The sequence below is a fragment of the Drosophila innubila genome (genome assembly GCF_004354385.1).
Source record: "Drosophila innubila isolate TH190305 chromosome 2L unlocalized genomic scaffold, UK_Dinn_1.0 4_B_2L, whole genome shotgun sequence".
Classification (NCBI taxonomy): Eukaryota; Metazoa; Arthropoda; class Insecta; order Diptera; family Drosophilidae; genus Drosophila; species Drosophila innubila.
In genome coordinates, this window is record NW_022995372.1 from 17,675,697 (window position 1) to 17,696,194 (window position 20,498).

A 20,498-nucleotide genomic window follows, 5' to 3' on the forward strand; every position below is an offset into this window, starting at 1 on the left:
AACAGAGAAGAATAAACTTAAATTTTAGATGAATATATTAACTATATATTTTGTGCATAGTGTTTACAAGCATTTTTCAAAGGAACTTTTTGTGTAAATATGAGATGTCATTGCCGTTCGGTGGGGGGAGAGATTGGACACCATTTTGACCGTTCTAAGTAATTGAAATCACGCACCGATTTGCCGGAAATGGATACGTTCGGCTCTTTATTGCCAACGTCCATTGTTTGTCTGCCAAGATGGCTGCCTTCCGGATTGATCGCGCGTACAGCGTCCAGAAGGGCAGCAAAACCCGCCAGGACAACAAGACGGTCTGCTACCAATGTCCTTACGCTGACAGTTGCCATTGGGACAGTTGTTATTGCAGGGCCCATTGCCGGAATTACACGGCGTGTTATAGAAAGGCATATTTCCATACATGGTGACACTGTTGATGCGTAAAAAGAGAATACTATAAATATATTTTTACTTACAGTTTATGATATATTCCAACTCACCAAAGATCGGCAAATCACGGCGTTATTTTTCAATAAACAAAAAAGAAATAAAAATAAAACAGTAAGTTTTGTGTAAAAAACACTTCTGATTTGTTTCAGGTGTTCGAAAGGAATGAGCTCTGTTTCAAAAGAAAGGGCATTCGAATCGATTTCACAGCTTGCTTTGATTCGAAACATTTTCGAACTCAATTCGAACCGAGCGATTGAGCGAAAGAGCAAAGCGCTTGCGCTCAAATCCACAAAGTGGTGAGTTTTTGTCGCATGGGGCGTGGCCTAACAGGACGCACACACACACACATGCAATGACAGCTGAGAAGGGTGAGGTAGGGTACAGGAGTTTTGGGCCATAGAAAAAATGCGACTTCTTGATGCCGCAAATTTGGCATGTGTATGCGTACAAGTATGTGTGTGTGTATGTATATATATGTGTACGTGCATATTGATGGGCATAAGAGCTGGAGTTGGAAGTGGCAAGAGTGGGAGAGAGAGAGAGAGAGAGAGAGTGGGGGAGGCTTGTGACGCCAGCGTTGGCGTTTGCAGCAAATGACTTTGCATTCTGACTGGTTAATATAACCGCAGGATAGCATAAAAGCAACGATACTGGGCTGGGCTATACACGCATGGGGCGATCTGTGTGGGAAAGCTACATATATAACCACGGGCAACTAAATGGGCTGTGTAATAGTCGCGTTGAGGTCCACTTGATACTGCCAAATTCCGATTTACAAGACTCCACCCCCAAAATGTGACCATATGCCATATTTTCGTACATTCGTACATTTAAGACGTTGTCCGCTAAGTCTCCATCATAGTTCTCTTTCTCTGTGTGCGTGTCTTTGTATGTGTGTGTGTGTGCAACCAATACACAATGTCACAAAAGTCATTTCAATTTAGATGAGAGTCAGTAAATCAACCCCTATCAACATACCAACAACAACCAGGGCCAACCAGTGCCAGCCCAGGAAACGCCATTGTGAAAATAACGACGCATACACGTACATAATAACACATGCATACAAATTTAGCTGTATATGCATATATCGTACATATGCCATATCCTTAACTAACCCCAACTATATACGCTACCAAAACACCTACAACTTTCAATACAAAACTAACATAAGATAATAGCTTTTTCTGGATTTGTGATTTTAATAGACAAATATTATTTAGATTAAGTATATTTTTTCTAAATATGAACTTACAGTTCTTAAGCAGTAATGTAAACAACAGCATAAATTGTAAATAACAGTTACAGTGTTGATCTACGTCTTATAAACAAAAAAAAGAAGGTATACATCTTGAAAGGTTTCTATAAACTCCAATATAATAGAAGATTGTTTTTATTATACAATAAATTTTTATAAAACAGTAAATATTTTAATATATTATTTGTATATTAGAATAAAAATTCTATGCTTATAATTTGCAATAAATGCAATTTGGTAATAATTAAACAGTTTTTTTTTCAATTAAAATTTGGATTTGTTTGGATATGCTTATTCATTGTAAATCAAAAAAAAAAAAAAATCAAAAAACTGTATATTGTCAGGAATGTTGCCAATTTAATCAGATTGTGGCATATGCCCCAAAATTGTAGCGCCCCGACTGCTGAGATCCTGACTTTAGAACTAATAATCCGACAGCCTACAAGCGCAGGACGAACCAGAAAAAAAGAAGAAGCCAGCGAGGCAGCAGCCCGAAGAGAAGCGGCAAAGATATTTACTGAGGCACAGATAGAGAGGGATAGAGACAGACAGAGAATGCGATAGAGAGAGAGAGAGAAAGAGAGAAAGCGAGAGGGGGAGAATATGACATGCTCAGAGCAGGACAACAGATGCCATTACCAATACATACGCAAAACGATGCCAACGACGACGACGACGACGACGATGAGGACGATGAGGACAACGACGCTGAGGACTTCGTTCTGTCGCTAGCTTTTCATCATTCTTGACATTTTGTGGTGAATTGTTGAAAGCCACAGGATATGTCGCAGTGTGCGTGGCCCGGACACACATCAGTGTATGTGTGCGTGCCTGTGTGTGAGAGTGTGTGTGTGTGTGTATCGCATGGTGCAAAATAACAAAAATGGTGGACGGCAGGAAGTCTCCTCATTTGCTGTAATCGCATCAAACGGCAGGCACAGAAAAAAGGGCGTTTTCCGGTTGGTTGCCCGCCTGTCCTGTCCTGCCCTGCCCTGTCCTGTCCTCCCAGCCACTGTCCCGTATCGTTCTAAGGGATGAAATGTAACATTTTGTAGCTTTCCGTAAATTTTCGACTTTTTCGTCGACGTTTTGGTTTCTCGCTGCCAACGCTTCGCATCGCTTCGCTTTGCCAGTTTCCTCATTCGGTTTTGGGTGTTTCTTTTTTTCTTTGTATCTCTGTGTTTTTCAATTTCCCGGCCGTTCTGGCTGTGCCACGTTTGTGGCTTTGTGTCGCGTCTAAAAGAGGGTGGGTGACAGAGACGGGCGGTGGTGGCTGTCTTTGGCTTTGCTCTGCGTCCTGTCAAATTGACTGCAAAAAGGACCTCTCCTTTGGCAGCTTCACTTTCGTAATTGGCGGTCTGCTCTGCTCAGCTCTGGCTCCGGCTCTGACTCTGGCTCTGCTTCTGCCACAGCTTCTGGCTCTGCGCCATTCACAGTTGGTCCGTCAGCCAAAACGATCCGCATTCGCATCGCAGCTGCGTCGTCGTCCTTTGCGTCGGCAAATGTAATCAACATTTTAGGCGTGCGGTTGTCGAAATACTAAAGCTCGTGAATATCAAGTGCAAATCGTGAACTGAAATTAATCCAGCCTAAGCTAAAAATTTCTAGTGTTTATCAAAGTTACTATCAACCCAATCAAGCTGGATACTTTAGGCTTTAAATATTTCCATCAACGGAAAATGGGCACAGGTAAAACTCGATAATTAAAAAAACCGTCGGTAGTTATCAAAAGCCCACCTAAGCGACGGCTTTTTACCCTAAAAAACTATTAACCAAATGGGATATATCTAAAGCTAATATTGTGAAGCAGATTCAGAAAGTACAAGGGACAAGTGTTTAAGATTTAATTATGAACTTAATAATTCTACATGATTGTTCACTGAATGAGATGCAAATGCTGTACTTAATTTTTAAAATATATATTTATTAGTGTAGACATTGAAAGACCTTTAAATTGGATTGAGGATTGAATACCATTTTTCCATATCTTTGTAATCAGTTATTCCAATGTTATTGGAGTAAACTTTTGTGTATTGAAAAATGTATATGTATTGACATAAATAGATACGTATAACAACCTTAACTGAAAGATTCCCACACATCAGCTTTATTTTACTAACAGGTTTCTAAAATATGTTTTATTTTAATTTATAAATAAAATGTATTAAAAAAGCTGGAGTCATTAGGAATCTTATTTTCAAAACTACAATACTAAAACAAAAGCGAAAAATAGATTCCAAATTTTAATCGATGTTCTTAAATTAACTTATATAGTATGTAAATCTATTTATAACCCAATGTGATAAGCCCAGATCGCAATTCCCACGTCCAAATCGTTAAACCGTTTAAATCTCACGTCTGCCCCCAACCAACCTTTTTTGCCTATAAAAACAATGCTGAGATTTTCAATCCATTCAAAAGCATATTGTATGGTTAATATTTGAACCAAAGATGATCTATCCCTCACACTTACTCACACACACACACAAACACACACACACATACACAAAATTGACGCAACTTGCTAAATAAACAAAAATATTTAAAATCAACAATAAAAATTTTAAAAAAGAAAACATTGCTGAAAAAAGTATATAAATAGTATGTATAAATGTATATGAGGTTGAGGTTCATGGTGTATGCAACCCTAAGGGTCCAGGGCCACTGACTGAGAAATGGGCACGCACAACCACTCGAGAGGTGTTAACATGTTGCGGACAATTGCCGATGCGCAGGGTGTGAAAATTGGCAACACGCGTCGCAACCGAAACCCAACCAAACCAACAGTTGACAATATGTCAAATGTCACAGGACAAAAGGGAAACAATCGAAGCCGGGCGCGTTTTATTTTGACAAGTGCCGAGTTTTCAACTTAATTTGTGAAGCGTGCCAGTCAAAGGGACGTGACGGAACGGGACGGAGGTCAAGGGGGTAAAATAAGGTAAAGGCCTGTTTTCATATAACTCGCATTATCTGCTAGCTTTGTGCAATTTTCACTTGCTAATCCGCGACACACACTCACACAAACACACACACACAGCAGGCAAACAATCGTCAACGGTGCCACAAAGTATGCAGCACATTTTGTGCGTGCTGCAATGTGTTTACTCAAGGGAAGCTTTGAGGCCGAGCTTAGCGTTTAAAATAAGTTAAATATGCGGATATGTTGCAGATATCTCTTTGAATTCGCTTCCACGACAGTTTTGCTTACTCAATGTGCTTGCAATAAAGCACAAAGGCGGCTCAAATATATTTGAATATATTTGGCTGATTATTAATTTAGCTGATTTCTTCATAATAAAATTAAAACAACTCTTTCATTTGACTATAATGTATAATGTATAATAAATAACATTTCTTGATCATCCAGGGAAAATATTTTGCTTAACTCATAATTAAGTCATTTAACAATATTCAGCGTAGATCTTATGAATGAAACGCCCACATATCACTTTATTATATTTTTGCTATTCGGAATTAAAAAAATTATTTTCTTTCATAAAAAATAAACATTTTTTGTTCAGAAATGTTGAGTCATATCTTTTTTAAGAAGTTAGAATTAATAAAAATTTTACACAAACAAAAAAGTACTTCCCATACCGGGAATCGAACCCGGGCTTTCTGGGTGAAAGCCAGATATCCTAGCCACTAGACCATATGGGATACTGAAAAATGCCTAATACAGATACAACCTGACCTAGAAGCAAATTTTTAGCCCGACTACAAGATCTGCAAAATATTGGAGAACAAAACACTCCAGCCTTTTTTTAGAATGTCACAAATTCTTATTTAAATACATGATATTTTAAAGAAAGCATTATATAATTTAAATTTAAAACCATATTATTCGGTCTCGATCATTATTATTGTAGTTCTATTTTAAATTTAAATTATTTAATGCTTTCTTTAAAATATCATATATTTAAATAATAAATTGTGACATTCTAAAAAAAAACTGGAGTGTTTTGTTCTCCAATATTTTGCAGATCTTGTAGTCGGGCTAGAAATTTGTTTCTAGGTCAGGTTGTATCTGATAGGCATAGAATTAAATAAATATCAAGTAATATTTAAAAATTTAAATTGATTTCTAAATAATTTATAATGTTTCCGTTCACAGCTGGCGATCGCCTGCTGGATATACCCTGCAAGGTGTGCGGGGACCGCAGTTCGGGCAAACATTATGGCATCTACAGTTGTGATGGTAAGCCTTGACCAAACGATAATTGAGTGCATATTTTTACATATTGTGTTATATATCCCATTGTTAGGCTGCTCAGGATTCTTCAAGCGTAGCATTCATCGCAATCGCATTTACACCTGCAAGGCCACCGGTGATCTGAAGGGTCGATGTCCTGTGGACAAGACCCATAGGAATCAATGTCGGGCCTGTCGACTTGCCAAATGCTTTCAATCGGCCATGAATAAGGACGGTAAGTTGAGAGAACTCGTTGCTCCCCCGCAAGTCTTTGTTTTACTTGCCAAATTCATTTAATTATGCAGCAAATTAGCTGGGGCTGCTTTTTTGGGAAAAGCCTTGGCATAAATTACATTAAACTGGAAAAACCAAAATGCCGCAGGCTTTTGGGTGCCACACACTTTTGGCAAAGAGTCCTCCGACTCGACGACTTCCTTCCTGTGGCTGTGGCCTCTCAAAGTGGATGCCACTTGATTCTTGTTGTAGTTGTCATTAAGCTGATTATAATTTATTCGCACCCCTTTCCCCTTCAGTCCCCCTTTGCATTCAGCCAGAAGCCACACAATAGAAAGTGGCTTGCTTGATTTTTAAACGAAATAAATTATGGAGGCGTGACTTTGATTTACTCCAATCGGCTATTCAAAATATTTGCATTGCAGTCAAGTTTTTACTTTATAAAGTTCTAACAGTCAAGTTCGATTTACGAAAACTAGGAGACAGTTTTATTTGTTTAATATTATGTAGTTGCATTTCAATAAAGTAAGATACTTTTAATTTAAAGAATTTTTTTAACTTTTATTATACAATAATACAATTGCACTTGAACAATATTTAACTTCACACTGAAAATTTCTTGACAGTTATACTTACTTTATGTCATGTCAGTTTAATTCTAACTGAGAACTAGTGATACTCTTGCAAAAAGCTTTAAAAGAATAACCAAAATTTATTTCAGCATTTTATGTCTTCTTAGGCATTGCAATAAATACAATAAATTATGTAAGGATTTTATAATTTTAGCATTCGATTGAATTTCATATAAAAGAGATTTCTTGAAATGAAATGTCTGTTATTATTTATGTAAAGTAAATCATTTTTTATCTGGCTTACATAAAATAATATCAAAAATACGGTCTTTATAAATTAACCATTAACTGTTTTTGTATTTTTTTTTTTCTAATCAAAATTAAATAAATAAATTAAGCTGTATACAAATTATTGAGATTTTTGAGAAAACTTTCTTTTCTGTTCAACTTAACAAGATATGACTTGCATAACGTAACAGTAAATACTCAATATAATGCCTTTATATTAGCCTTTATATTATCCTTTATTAACTTAATAGATTAATATAGAAACTTTTACCCAACTCATTCACATTTCTTTACAAATTTCTGTGTAAACATCAATTCTGCATATTTTACTTGAGTCACTAAATGATTTGCATATTAACTATCAATGTGTCTGTGCTTGACGAACTTTATTTGGCCAATACGATTGACCAAACGTTACCGACCGCTTTCATACGCTACAGCAATTTTACTGAACCCAACTTAACTCACACCCAACAACAACAGCAACAACAACGTCACAACTGAACACTGAGAACAACTCAATGCAACAATGCTGGCTTTAAAGCTCTTAAGCCAACATTAAATGTAGCATAAAAACACATAACATGGAAGGCCATCTATAGCTCCCAATGGTTCGTATAGCTCGTAGTGCCAAACATACTATATAGCTCTATGGCTACAATTTACCATTTGGCATCAAGCATTGAGGGGTTCATTGCACAACAACAACAACAACAGCAGCACCCAGAAGGGACAACAACAGCGTGAGAATTGTTGCAGATTTTCTCACACGCAATTCGCCTTCAGGGGGAGAGTTGACTGATGAAGAGGGAAGAAAGAAGGGGAGCGAGGCGGGGAAGGCAGTCTCGATTGACAATGTGCACTTAATAGCGGATTACATGCATTATCCCATCGCTGAAAATGCGACTAAAATGTATGGACAATCAAATGATGATACCAAACTCAGACCTTAGACCTTAGACTTTAGTCCTTAGAACAGACGATAGAGGGAGCTTCTGGCTTTTTCTCTTGTAGATAGATAGATTTGCCTGAAATGAACCAGAAAAAAAGTTAGTTTATGCTGGGAGGAAAAGAGACACGCAATATGGTTAACGCCCACTTGCCTAACAATAACAACACTCACAAAGGTGACAAGAAAATGGCAAAACTGACAAAAGTAAAAACATATCAAGAGCAACAACAACAACTACAACATCAAAACACTAATATACAATAAGTAAGCAATAAGTTCAAAAAGCCAAAGATCAGATGCCCTTGTAAGCTGAGTTCTTCAGTCAAATTAAAACACTGAAAATCAGTCTCAAATCTTTATCACAAGGCTTTTAGAAATATAGGAACAATACTCGAATCTTACGAACTAAAATTTATTATGTTTCAGTTAAGATAATTTTCCTAAATCCAAGCCAATGATAAAAAATGTGTTTTGAGATTAAAAAAAATTTAAGTATTACTGAATCCAGTTTTATTCATTTTTAAATTGAATAAATTGGCATAAAACTCTTTTTAAATGAAAATAGTATGTATAAATAATGAAAACTCTGAAATTTTTTTTAGAAATTTGTGAAACACACCTGGTAGTGATAAGAATATTCGAAAAACTGTAAAATCCCGACTTAATAATAGAGTTCAAAATAAAAAAAAAAAGTCTTAATGAGCTCTAGTCCAATAAAACTTTTGATTCACATTCAAACAGGCCTCTGGTTAAATCTTTAAACAAGCAGAAAACGTTCATCCTTTATATGTACATAGTTAACAAAAAATAATCAGGTGCGTTTAACAAAGGGCATAAAAATACTATGCAACTTTATGTTGTTAGGGTATGCCTAGGGCGAGACAAGGCGTGCCTGAACATGTTCATGTCCTTTTTCTTTGTGCATTTTCTTACAAAGCCCCATGTTAGCTGCCTTTTTGGGGTTTTTCTTGGCTGGTTGCCGTAAATAAACAATAAACACTCCCACACACACTAAATAAAAGGGATAGAGATAGATATTTAGAAAGAGAGAGGGGGAGACACTGACACCAACGACTGTCAGAGCTCGTATCCCTTCGCCCAGCGACAGGATATTCCTGGACAGACAAAGTGCTTTTGTTGTTTAGAGCAAAAAGCAAAAAAGCCACAAAAATCGTTCAAGGCACGTTTGTGTTATATATTTTTGGGGGCCAACAACTTACGAGTAGTTGGATGTTGTTTTTTTTTCTCTCGAGTGTGGCATGCTGGATGGAGGGGGTGGGGGTATGTGGTTAGCCATTTTTAGTTGGTCTTCCATTTGTTTAGTCTCAGTTTTCGGGCAAGTTGGCGGGCTTTGTATGGTTTCTCGACGTTGCCAATAAAGTTAATTAGAATAGCTGCAAGTGTTGGTAAGGGCCGAAAATTATAGTGTTGCACAGCAGCTGCATTTCATAACCTCAAATATTGAGAGAGTAAGATGGAAGTATAATTTATTATGGGAAAATATGACAAACGGCGCACACTTTGTTTGTTGTCTCGCTCTACCTTATAAATGTCATCTGTTTTGTATGCTAATATCCTGGAAGAGGGTGCAAGGACGAAGAAAAAAGAACGAAGACACGGTGCGAGATTCCCTTAACAAATTATGTTGCCACTTGTCACATTTAATGGTATTTGCATTTGTATACCAACAAAGTGTCAGCATCATCATCACGCATAGTGATGATGCCCCATCATCCCCCTACCCCCTTCCCCGGTACACCTCGTTCCAATTTTCCCATCTCTTGTATATTTCTTATTTCTTTACAAATATTTACGCGGCATTTTAAGCGGATTTTTCATTTTGAGTGATTTGTGTCGCTTTTCCAAATCCCATTCTCAAAAGAAAAATAAAAAGCGAGCAATAAAATGTCCTTTTCTGGGCGTTTGCTTGTATGTATATGTGTTGGTGTGAGTGTCTGTGTATATTATACTTAGGTCTTTATCCCACACTGGCTGCGTGATGAGCTGAAAAGTGAGCTCTAATGATGGCACTGAGAAAACAAAAGTACTTCGTATTATAATACTTATGATTTAAAATATTGCTTAAATTTAAATCTATCTTTACTTAAGCTGGGCATTTAGTTAATAAAAGTAATCGTACTTTTTATAATTACGTGATTAGACAGAACTGTATAGTAATTATTTAGCTAACTGTACTTACTAAAATAACCACTAATCAAATCTTACCAGATATATATATATTTTTTTTTAAACCCCAATTACATTTAATTTTTAGTCAATTACTCAAGAAATATATTAATTATTATTTTTATATTTTGTTTTACAATTATAGAAGTCAAAAGGTCGTTATTAGAAGTCTTATAACATGAAAAAAATTAATTTATCTGTAATCGGAGATTTAATAACGTTAAAAATGTATTAAAAAATAACAATTAATTTTCTTAACTTAAAATAAGTCCACAATGGAACTACAAAATAGTTCTGTACCAAGAACCGCATACTATTGATAGATTTAATCAGAATTACTGAAATTAACCTATAAGGATACAACCAATAGATTTGTTCTACTTTATATACACGATTTGTCATATAAGTTAACAGGTTAACGCCCCTGAACACACATATATTAACTGTGCTCTCTAGCATGTGCATAATATTGATTTCATCTTTATTTTTCTTAAATATAATTCTGAAATATCGATCGGTCTAATTTCACTCTAATTTAGTTATGGAATTTTAGCTTTAGCACTTTCAGCAAATCAAAAATGTTGCAAGGCTAATGTCAAACAAAACGCTTAACGCCAACCTTTTAACCAGGCCAAGTAACATTTGTGGCATACTCAACACAGGCAACAAAAACAACAATTGAAACAAATAGTCAAAAAAGGCTTCTTTCTATAAAATCAACCAAGTGCAAATTTAATGAAAATGGAACTGTAAATGGAAATTTTTAGCACTCGATTGAAAGTCTCAAGAACATAGTAAGTTTTGTTGTCTGTCTCTGTCATTGTTTGACTCTCTCAGTCTTTTGCCATCGTCGACATTTATATATAGAGTATATTTTGTAGCATACTTTTGGGCAGTTAAGCCCTTTTGTCAACAGACTGCATTGTAACTTAGCTCGTTGTTCTCATCTGCGTTTGCGGTTAAACAAATGGAGCGCCAGGCAAGTGAAGCTATCGTTGTTGTTGTTGCTGTTGATGTTATAGCTTTTGAGCCTGTCTATATATAGTCGACTTTTTGGCGCTGGTTGCCGACTAATTTCATGACCACATTTAAACGTATTGATTTTATATGTTTATACGTGTGAGTGTACACGAATATATATTTATATACATATATACAAAAGTATCTCTGTCTATATGTATTGATATATTTGTTTATTTGCTGCTTTTAAGCCTTTCAATGCAGTTGTCCGCCATATTACGTATACGCATTTCATTTACACATGACTGCGAGGCACTGAAAGCCATACACCCTCTCACACCCTCACACACACACACACATACACACAAGTGTCTACATGCAGATGCACATGTATATACACATATACGGAGCTGCAGTGCCGCTCTTAATTGACATTATAGCCTACTACTTTATGTGCATACACTTTTGGTAGGCAGTGTCTGACTGCCAACATGTAAATGCGACTGGCTTGCATGTGTCATGGACTCACACCAGCACACTCTATGTGTGCGTGTGTGCGTGTGCGTCTGTGTGAATGACAAAAGTGTCAGTGTCAACATTAAAAGCGGATTTAAAATCACTCACTCACTGGGCGCTGCTGACAGAGTCAGAGCGTAAAAGCCTTTGGTCTCCTGAACCGTGCTGTGTGCGGGGAAAACAAAGCAGGTAGTAAAAGTTACTGTTAATATTTCAAATGGGTTAAAGTCAAAGTTATTGATAAGCTTTTCATAGATATACATATTTGTAGTTACTGCTTAATAACTATAGTATATACCTATTTATATTTATAATTACTGCTTGGTAGTTATGAGAAATTAAAGGAAAATATGTATCCAAAAATATACTTAAGAAAACATTTGCATAACGTTAACTTATCTGTTTACGTACATATTTACGCTTAATAATTATAGAAATTGGGAAAACAATTTCCAAATGAGATTCTATCAGCTTCTGTTAAAGTTAATAAATACATAATTAAATGTGAAAGCATAAGCAATAGAAAGTATTTAGATAAAATAAAGTTTGTATAGTTAGAACTGAGAATTTTGGAAATAACAATTTTATATTAATTTTATAATTTAATGCTTCTTTAATTTTTCCCCTCTAGATCTGGGTTTCCTTTTTAATACCATTTAAGACCCCAAATTTTCACTTTTTATCAACTCCTCATATCGTATTAGTATATTTAGTATAAAAGAAACACATTTAATTTGATTCTGAGACGTATTATTTTTTTTTTAAATCATACCAAATTCGGCAAAAATTTTAGTTGATTCGGAAAGTGTTGGGACCGAAACCGGATCCGACATTTAATTCGGTTTGATTCCTTGAATATAATACTTTAAAATAATAATACTTTAAAAGAGACTCAATACCCACAATTCTTTGAATTATTTCAATTAGTTTTTTTTTGTAAGATTTCTTTGCAACAAATCGTATTATTTTTTTGTTAAGCCACTTTGAGGAATAGCAGATGTTACAGTCAATACACTCGTACTTATAGTTATCTTTCATCTGCAAATTAGGTTAATTTATTTACAATTCGCAACTGTTATCGTGCTATCAATTTGTCACTCGACTTCCTTCTCCCCCTGCCTTGATATGGCTATAAGGTCCTTGAGCTGGCATAAACAAAGCCCATTATGCACTATTATGCACTATTATGCACTTTACAGTTGCTAAGCCAAATGCGATGCTCATCTTAAGTTCCCCGCTCCGTTGCTAAGGGCAAAGGGCAAAAACATAGACACCCCCCTCATTTTTCCAACCGCATCGAATCACTTCAAGTGTTTTTTTTATTGCTCTCTAATTTCACGGTTTCTGTTCACCCCTGCGGGGTACATTGCCAAGGTTTAAGAATGTTGCCTTATTTACTTTTCATTTGCCTGCCAAACATTCGCGTTTTATATTTTTTGGGTAATTATAATACAACCTATATAAAGCTCATGAGGTTGTTCTCATTATGTTTGTTTCGATTTCTGTGTACGGCTCGCGCTTTTCAACTTACGAGTCGAGGACATCCTGGACATCCAACCATTGTCCATTAATGTGGGCCTCGGGTTGATGATCATTCATTGGGATTTTTGCGTGTCTCGGTCGTGAAGTCGCTGTGAACTCTGGGAACTGAGCAGCTGTTTAACATCCGTTTCGCTCGCCTTTTCCACTCTCCTCTCTCTTTCTGTCTCTCTCTCTCTGCGCCACTTATCATTAATTTTTCTACCGCATTTCTTTGCCCTGGCATTCTGACATTTTTGCCTTTGCTTTCATTTCTGGTCCTGTTTCCCTGTTTTGACATAATTGTTTTTGCTTCCCTGCATTTGTATAGCACGCGCCCTTCTCGCTTCTCCTGCTGTCCTCTTACCCAGCTTCTCTCTACCCTAATTAATTGATTAGCTTCAGCAAATCGGTCAATATGTTTTGCTCTTTCTTTTACTATCTGTTTTTATTGCTCTACGCTCTGAGGATGCGTAATGAGTTGCTAATTAGATTTGTACATTGTGTCTTTTTTTCCAAAAAGGTTAGCTGCCTTTTGAGAGCCACCACAGGTGTTGTATAGTATAGTGTCGGAGAGGGTACAGAAATCTTTTTCAGCTAGCTTCCAGTCAAATGTCAATAAGCACTAATAAAATATTGTCAATAATTCTGACATGAACCTAAAGCTGACATTTTAAAGTTCACAATATTAAAAAGGAAAACAATAAATGATTTTTGAAAATTTTCATATATTTTAAACAGGGCTAATTCCGAATTTTCATTTGTTTTAAACAAGAATTAATACCGTAAGAAATATCGGATTGCTTTTTAAATTATTTAAATCAGGGATTAATACCAACAGAAATATCGGATTTGTGACGTTCCGAAACAATTAGGTCGGTAAGGGTTTAATTACGGGATAGTCTTTTCCGTTCTGGTAGCAGTCAGACAATGCAAACTTTAAAAGAATATCAGAATTGCTTTTAATTTTTAAATAATTAAATTAAAATTAAAAAAAAATATTGTTAATTGTAGACATACCGAAACCACGTTCAAGATATTATGCTTAAAAGCATTTATTTCGATCTATATCTTTTCCCTCCAGTTTGACCTTTGCTCATAATTCTGAACAGCAAACCTAACCTCAAATAGCTGCGAGCCACGTTCCCAAAAAACGCCTCCAGTTGCAGAAAAAGCGGCAACACGACTTTTGCATTTTGCATTTCATAACTTTTCCAACAATCAATTCAGTTGAAACTCATCTTCTACTCACTTTCACGCAACTTTTACACTTTGGTGACAAAAAGAAAATGGCGTCGATATAAGAAAAGTTATATTATAATGGAAAGTAGGAGAAAAAAATGAACAAGAAAACGAAGTTTTTAATTTTTGCTTATGCCCGTTAATTTTTTGCCTTTTTCACACGTTTCTTTGTTTGCCCGAAGGATGGGGGGGAGGAGGAGAAGTAAAAAAGTGTTGCAAGCAAAGGGTTAGAAGTGCCCAAGGATTGGTTTCGGTTTGGGGTCGGGTTTGGGCTTGGGTTGCAGCTGGGTTCCGTATTTCGTTGGGTGCTCAACTTTTTTTGCAGACCGCAGTTTTTAAGGAGTCTGTCTGCCGGGTAAAATTGGTCGCAAGTTTGTTTGATGCCGCTTAACCCGCAGCGTAAAAATTTGATGAGTTTGGCATTTTCTTTAATTGAAATTTGTGATCTTTTGAAAGCTTTGAGACTCACGACGCAGTTGCATACTTTCTGTCGTTGGCGCTAGTTTCAAGTGCCAGGGGCCAGAAGCCGTCAAGTGGCTGCAGTCACTTTACATAGCCAGACAGACAGACACACACACATACACAGCACACACTCATTCACTCACACATGCGATTAGCTGCGGATTAAAATGTCACCCCTTTTGAGCTATGTCACGCACAAGATACAAGATACAAACGCACATGCTATAGATACATTTAATTACAAACAAATAAAAGTCATGACAGCAACCCACACACACACACACACACACACACACACACACACACACATGTGTGTATCGGTCCTGGTCCAGGCTTGGGGCATATGCAACAGTTCACACGACCAGGCCAGGACTTTTGTATCTCTGTATCTTTGTATCTTTGCATCTGCGTATCTGCGCATTTTAATAATCGGTTTATTATGTATAAGAGTATATGTGTGGGCGCCTCAAGAAGCTACTTATACACACACACATACACACACACAGTCAAGTATTACTTTCTATTTGCTATTTGCTATGAGTATTTGGTTCGGCAAACAGATAAGTCCAAACTCACACTTCAAAGAGACGGCAAAAGTTTTGCTGGGTGGCCAACAAAAAAGAAGAAAGCCATGCAAAGTATCTTTCAAATTAACTTTATTTATTTAACTACTTAAAAGCAGATTAACGCAATTACACACTTGAACTGATTTTATGCAAAACGGATGAGCAATCGAAATTCCATGGATTGATAAACTCGAACAACAGGGACACTTCCACACAGAAACTGCAGAATCAACCACAAATCAGACCAGGGCTCAATAAAATAAGTACTATACGAAATCAAGGCAAATATTTGATTCATTTTAAACGACTTTTCTTTAGTGAACAAACCCCAATTTGTTGTAATATTTGTTGTCATTTGAGTTCAAGTTTTATGATTAATTCGCACTAGTCGCCAACCGTTTTACAATTGGATCTATTTTATACAATTTGACTTAAAATTGTCAACAGGAAATTCAGTTTGTTATGAGGATGGACTGAAATGTCGGAAAACGCATTATTTTTTAGTGAAAAAAGATTTACTTTCCAACATAATCTTCTGTTAGAGCAATTTACTTTATGTGGCAGTCCTTTAACTTCTTATTGCTTTATATTGCTATTATATTGCTTATTTAAGTAATATTTGTAATATTGCTTAAAATGAGCTATTTTTTTAGCATTACGTCCAAAGACGAAACTAAACAGCGTGACCGTACTTGAATAAATTTAACCACATATAGTTGATGAAATACACAATATAAGAAATTAGAAATTTAATTTTAAAACAAGCGGGATTCATTTGTTTATACAGACGAACAGACGGTTTTGATCGATTTACTGGGGCAAAGAGGGGAGTGCCTTAAATTTGAAACAAACTTGATCTGTGTGGGGTATACAGAAATTTGTATGCCAAATTTGGTTGCTCCACCTCTTATAGACTCTAAGATTCTTTTGTTCATAAACACAGACAGACGGCTGTTAATTCTGATCCTTCTCCCTGTTAAATACATTCTAACGAATACAATATACCATTTTACTTATTTTTTAAGTAACGGGTATAAAAAATGATTTTCAATTTAAAAATCCCAAAATAATAATCGGTTTTTGAAAGTTAGATTTTTAAATATCAAGCAAGTATTTTATAAAATAATTTTATCGACTTTTGTAAGAAATAAAGAAAAATTGAAAACAAGAATAAAATTAATATTTTCTTGAATTAACTTGAAACAGAGTTCAAACAAAAAACTTGGTCTCAGAGGTTCTTGAACTGAACTTAATTTCTGCTCCTTAATTTCTGCTTTAAAGCATCAAATCGATGCTGTTTTAGTAATATCAAACTAACACAGTGTTGATTAAAATATTCGGCCTTTTTCTAAAAAAATATATTTTTTTCTATAACTTATTTTTGCAGCTGTTCAACATGAGCGTGGTCCACGGAAACCGAAGCTACATCCGCAGTTGCATCATCATCATCATCATGCGGCGGCTGCAGCAGCGGCCCATCATGCTGCCGCTGCCCACGCCCACGCCCACGCCCACCATCACCATCACCATCATCACGCGCATGCGGCGGCGGCTCATCATGCGGCGGCCGCAGCAGCAGCTGCCGCTGGACTGCATCATCATCATGGCGGACACTTGCCGGTGTCGCTGGTGACCAACGTGTCGGCATCATTCAACTACACGCAACACATTTCGACGCATGCACCGCCGAGTGGTTTCCATTTGGCCACAGGTGCTCAGCCAGCGGCACATCCTCACCAGCCACAGGTGCAGGCAGCTCATCCTGGCCAGCAGTCAGCCTCGCATGCAACGGCCTTTCATCATCCAGGTCATGGACACGCACTGGCACCGCATGGAGCTCTTCAAAATGGCAGTGGGTCAGTCAGTGGTGGTGGTGGTGGTGCTTCGACTGTTGCCATGACATTTCCACCACATTTGCTGCATCACAATCTGATTGCCGAGGCGGCCAGCAAGTTGCCAGGCATAACGGCGGCAACGGCAACGGCAGTGGCTGCAGTCGTCTCAACGGGACCCTACGCCCAGGCCACGCCCACAGCGAACAACTATTCATCGCCCTCGCCCAGCAATTCCATACAGTCCATATCGAGCATTGGTTCCCGCAGTGGCGGTGGTCGAGTGTTCGACGGGGATGGCGACGGAGATGCAGATGGAGACGGAGACGGAGGTCTTAGCCTGGGCAGCGAGAGTCCACGGGTTAATGTCGAAACGGAGACACCATCGCCATCGGCGTCGCCACCTCTGAGTGCTGGCAGTGTGTCGCCGGCGCCAACGTTGACCGACTCACAGAGTCTGGCCGCATCCAGCACATCGCCACATCCGCCACAGAACTCGACGTACTGCCTCAGCGAAGCATCGCATCAGACCAACAACGACACAATGCCGCTTCTCATGCACAGCATTCATGTCAACAACAACAACAACAACAGTAACAGCAACAACAATAACCACTACAACCAAAACAAGAACAACAAACAGCTTAGCTACACATCAGGATCACCAGCACCAACAACACCGACACCACCACCATCATCAGCGTTGCCAACGCCACGTTCTGGCAGCGGCTGCCACGCCTCCAACGGCTTCCTGGAGCTGTTGCTGAGTCCCGACAAGTGCCAGGAGCTCATCCAGTACCAGGTGCAACACAATGCTCTGCTCTTTCCGCCACCGCTGCCACAGCAACTGCTCGACTCGCGTCTCCTCTCCTGGGAAATGCTGCAGGAGACGACGGCGCGTCTTCTCTTCATGGCTGTGCGTTGGGTCAAGTGCCTCATGCCGTTCCAGACATTGTCCAAGAATGATCAGCACCTACTGCTTCAGGTGGGTTAAACCAACAGTCATGAAATTACTAATACGTACTTAACTTTTAATTACAAAACTACTGACTGTAGAGGCACAACTAATTTACAGAGAGATTTAAAAAATTTTAAAGATTGCTGTGCTCCTTTCCTCAAGTAGAGAACTAGTCAATTTGACAGAAAGTAACAGGCAGTATTTGTACTCTTAATCAGAATCAACAGCCGAGTCGATTGTCTGTCTGTCCGTCTGTCTGTCCATCTGTCCGTCTGTATGAACGCGTCGATCTCAGAAATTAAAAGAGCTAGAGACCTCAAACTTGGTATCTAGGTTTCAGGTTTGTTTTTTTTTTCTTGGATTGGGCCTCTTTATCATATGAGTGCCATAGACTCTATAGATAGAAAGTTAAGTTTTAGTATGAAAAAGTTCTATGTGTTTTGAGATATCTTACTCAAACTGATAAACTGATCAAATTTGGTTCAAATCGGTTCACTATATCATATAGCTGTCATAAAAACGCACAGACAAATATTTAGTTTTAGTATGAACAATTTGTTTGTTGTTAAAGACATCTTAACCAAACTGATAGAATATACATTTAAGTTGGTTTTGTAAATTCTGACCAAAATTGGTTTAAATCGGTTCCATATATCATGTAGCTGCCATATGGACAATAGGTCGAAAATCATCTTTTAGTAAAGATTACCTGGGCACACGGTATTCTTCTGTGGAGCATGCTCGACTGTAGCCGCACCTTTCCGCGAGCGAAGCGAGCATGGGGCAAAGTCCCCTTGTTTATTTTTTCTTTGGTAAGCTTGCTCGAGAACAGCACCTGTTCGTTCAAACATAACTGTTTGAGCACTGCGAGCAGCAAGAGCAAAGGCGTGCTCACCGCTGCTTTAAATCCATATTTTGCAAGAACATATTATTCCTTAATTTTCTATCTTTATTTTTACACAAAACAAACCCGTTAATTTAACACGTTGTCGTCATGTTGATTTGATTTGCCTTACAAAATATAAAATAATAAATATTAATTTTAGTCTCCGCATTAAAGGAATTTACCATTTGTGATTCCTTGCCTGAAACTCGTTATTCCTGATAACTTACTTATAATTTCGCCTCTCTTTCTTTTAAATTTATATTGTCATACATCTGTCAAATAATTACGTATACGTAAAATAAAAAAAGTTTGGATCTAGTCCAAAAGTAGTATTAACGATAAGTTATGCTTTAGTCAACTGTATTCTAATTTTTCTGTTGCTTTTCATTTTTAGGAGTCCTGGAAGGAGCTCTTTCTGCTTAACCTCGCCCAGTGGACAATTCCATTAGATCTAACGCCGATCTTGGAGTCACCGCTGATCAAGGAGCGTGTGCTGCAGGATGAGGCGACGCAAACGGAAATGAAGACCATCCAGGAGATACTCTGCCGGTTTCGTCAGATCACGCCGGATGGCAGCGAAGTGGGTTGCATGAAGGCGATCGCGTTGTTTGCTCCGGAGACAGCCGGACTGTGCGATGTGCAGCCGGTGGAGATGCTGCAGGATCAGGCGCAGTGCATTCTGTCCGATCATGTGAGGTTGCGGTATCCACGTCAGGCCACACGCTTTGGACGACTCCTCCTTCTGCTTCCCTCACTGCGCACGATACGAGCGGCGACCATCGAGGCGCTCTTCTTCAAGGAGACCATCGGAAATGTTCCCATTGCGCGGCTGCTGCGGGATATGTACACCATGGAGCCGGCACAGGTGGACAAGTAGATCATGGATAAACTAAACCAACTGCAAGTGGGCGTCCAATGTAATCAAAATCGAATCGCGTTGCATTTAAGCGGCATCAATTTTTGTCACTTGACAAAATATTTGTGCTCCAACTAAAAAAAATAAGAGATAGAGAAATGAAGGTGGAAAGAGGGAAAAAAATAAAAAAGTTGTGAAAAATTAAAATGAAAAATAAAAAATTGCTAACTCGGCTCGAATGCAGCTGCGACAGTTCACAGCGTACAAAGTTCATGTAATAGATACATTGCCACGCCCCCAGACCCTCCTCCGTTCCCTCTGGCTGCTTTCACGTTGATTTATAGCTCTGTTCGCGATTTTTTTTCTAACATTTTATTTTTAGTCTTCTCCGCCATGCACTTTATTTATCTTTCATTCGACATTTTGTCGTCTCTTTTCTAAAACTGCTCATGTTATTTCAACCTGGCAACCTGCAACCCAACTGCCACACCCTTGACCTGCAGCAGCAACAATTTCCCACCCTTCCTTCCACATCCATTTCTTCTTACCTGTATCACGTTTTGGCTTTT

The 20,498-nt window shown here is 37.9% G+C and overlaps 1 protein-coding gene, 1 long non-coding RNA gene and 1 other non-coding gene across 3 annotated transcripts; 1 reads left to right on the top strand and 2 right to left on the bottom strand.

Annotated features, from left to right (window-relative positions):
* Positions 1–14: 14 nt before the first annotated feature.
* LOC117780411 lies at positions 15–607 on the bottom strand. The gene is made up of 2 exons (XR_004617079.1): positions 498–607; positions 15–427 (listed from the first exon to the last, which is right to left on the bottom strand). It is a non-coding gene; the product is annotated as an uncharacterized LOC117780411 (long non-coding RNA).
* A 4,689-nt stretch (positions 608–5,296) lies between these two features.
* Positions 5,297–5,368, bottom strand: Trnae-uuc. The gene has a single exon. It is a non-coding gene; the product is annotated as a tRNA-Glu (tRNA).
* A 438-nt stretch (positions 5,369–5,806) lies between these two features.
* Positions 5,807–20,080, top strand: LOC117779916 (steroid receptor seven-up, isoforms B/C). Its single transcript, XM_034616261.1, has 4 exons — positions 5,807–5,906; positions 5,974–6,135; positions 16,785–18,214; positions 19,468–20,080. Exons 1-4 carry the CDS (start codon positions 5,807–5,809, stop codon positions 19,948–19,950), a joined length of 2,175 nt encoding a protein of 724 aa, XP_034472152.1. The 3' UTR covers positions 19,951–20,080.
* Positions 20,081–20,498: the final 418 nt, after the last annotated feature.

Coding starts and splice junctions, on each gene's coding strand:
- LOC117779916 (XM_034616261.1), top strand. CDS start 5,807: ATGTTTCCGTTCACAGCTGGCGATCGCCTGCTGGATATACCCTGCAAG. Junction 5,907..5,973: donor TGGCATCTACAGTTGTGATG/GTAAGCCTTGAC, acceptor TCCCATTGTTAG/GCTGCTCAGGATTCTTCAAG. Junction 6,136..16,784: donor ATCGGCCATGAATAAGGACG/GTAAGTTGAGAG, acceptor TTATTTTTGCAG/CTGTTCAACATGAGCGTGGT.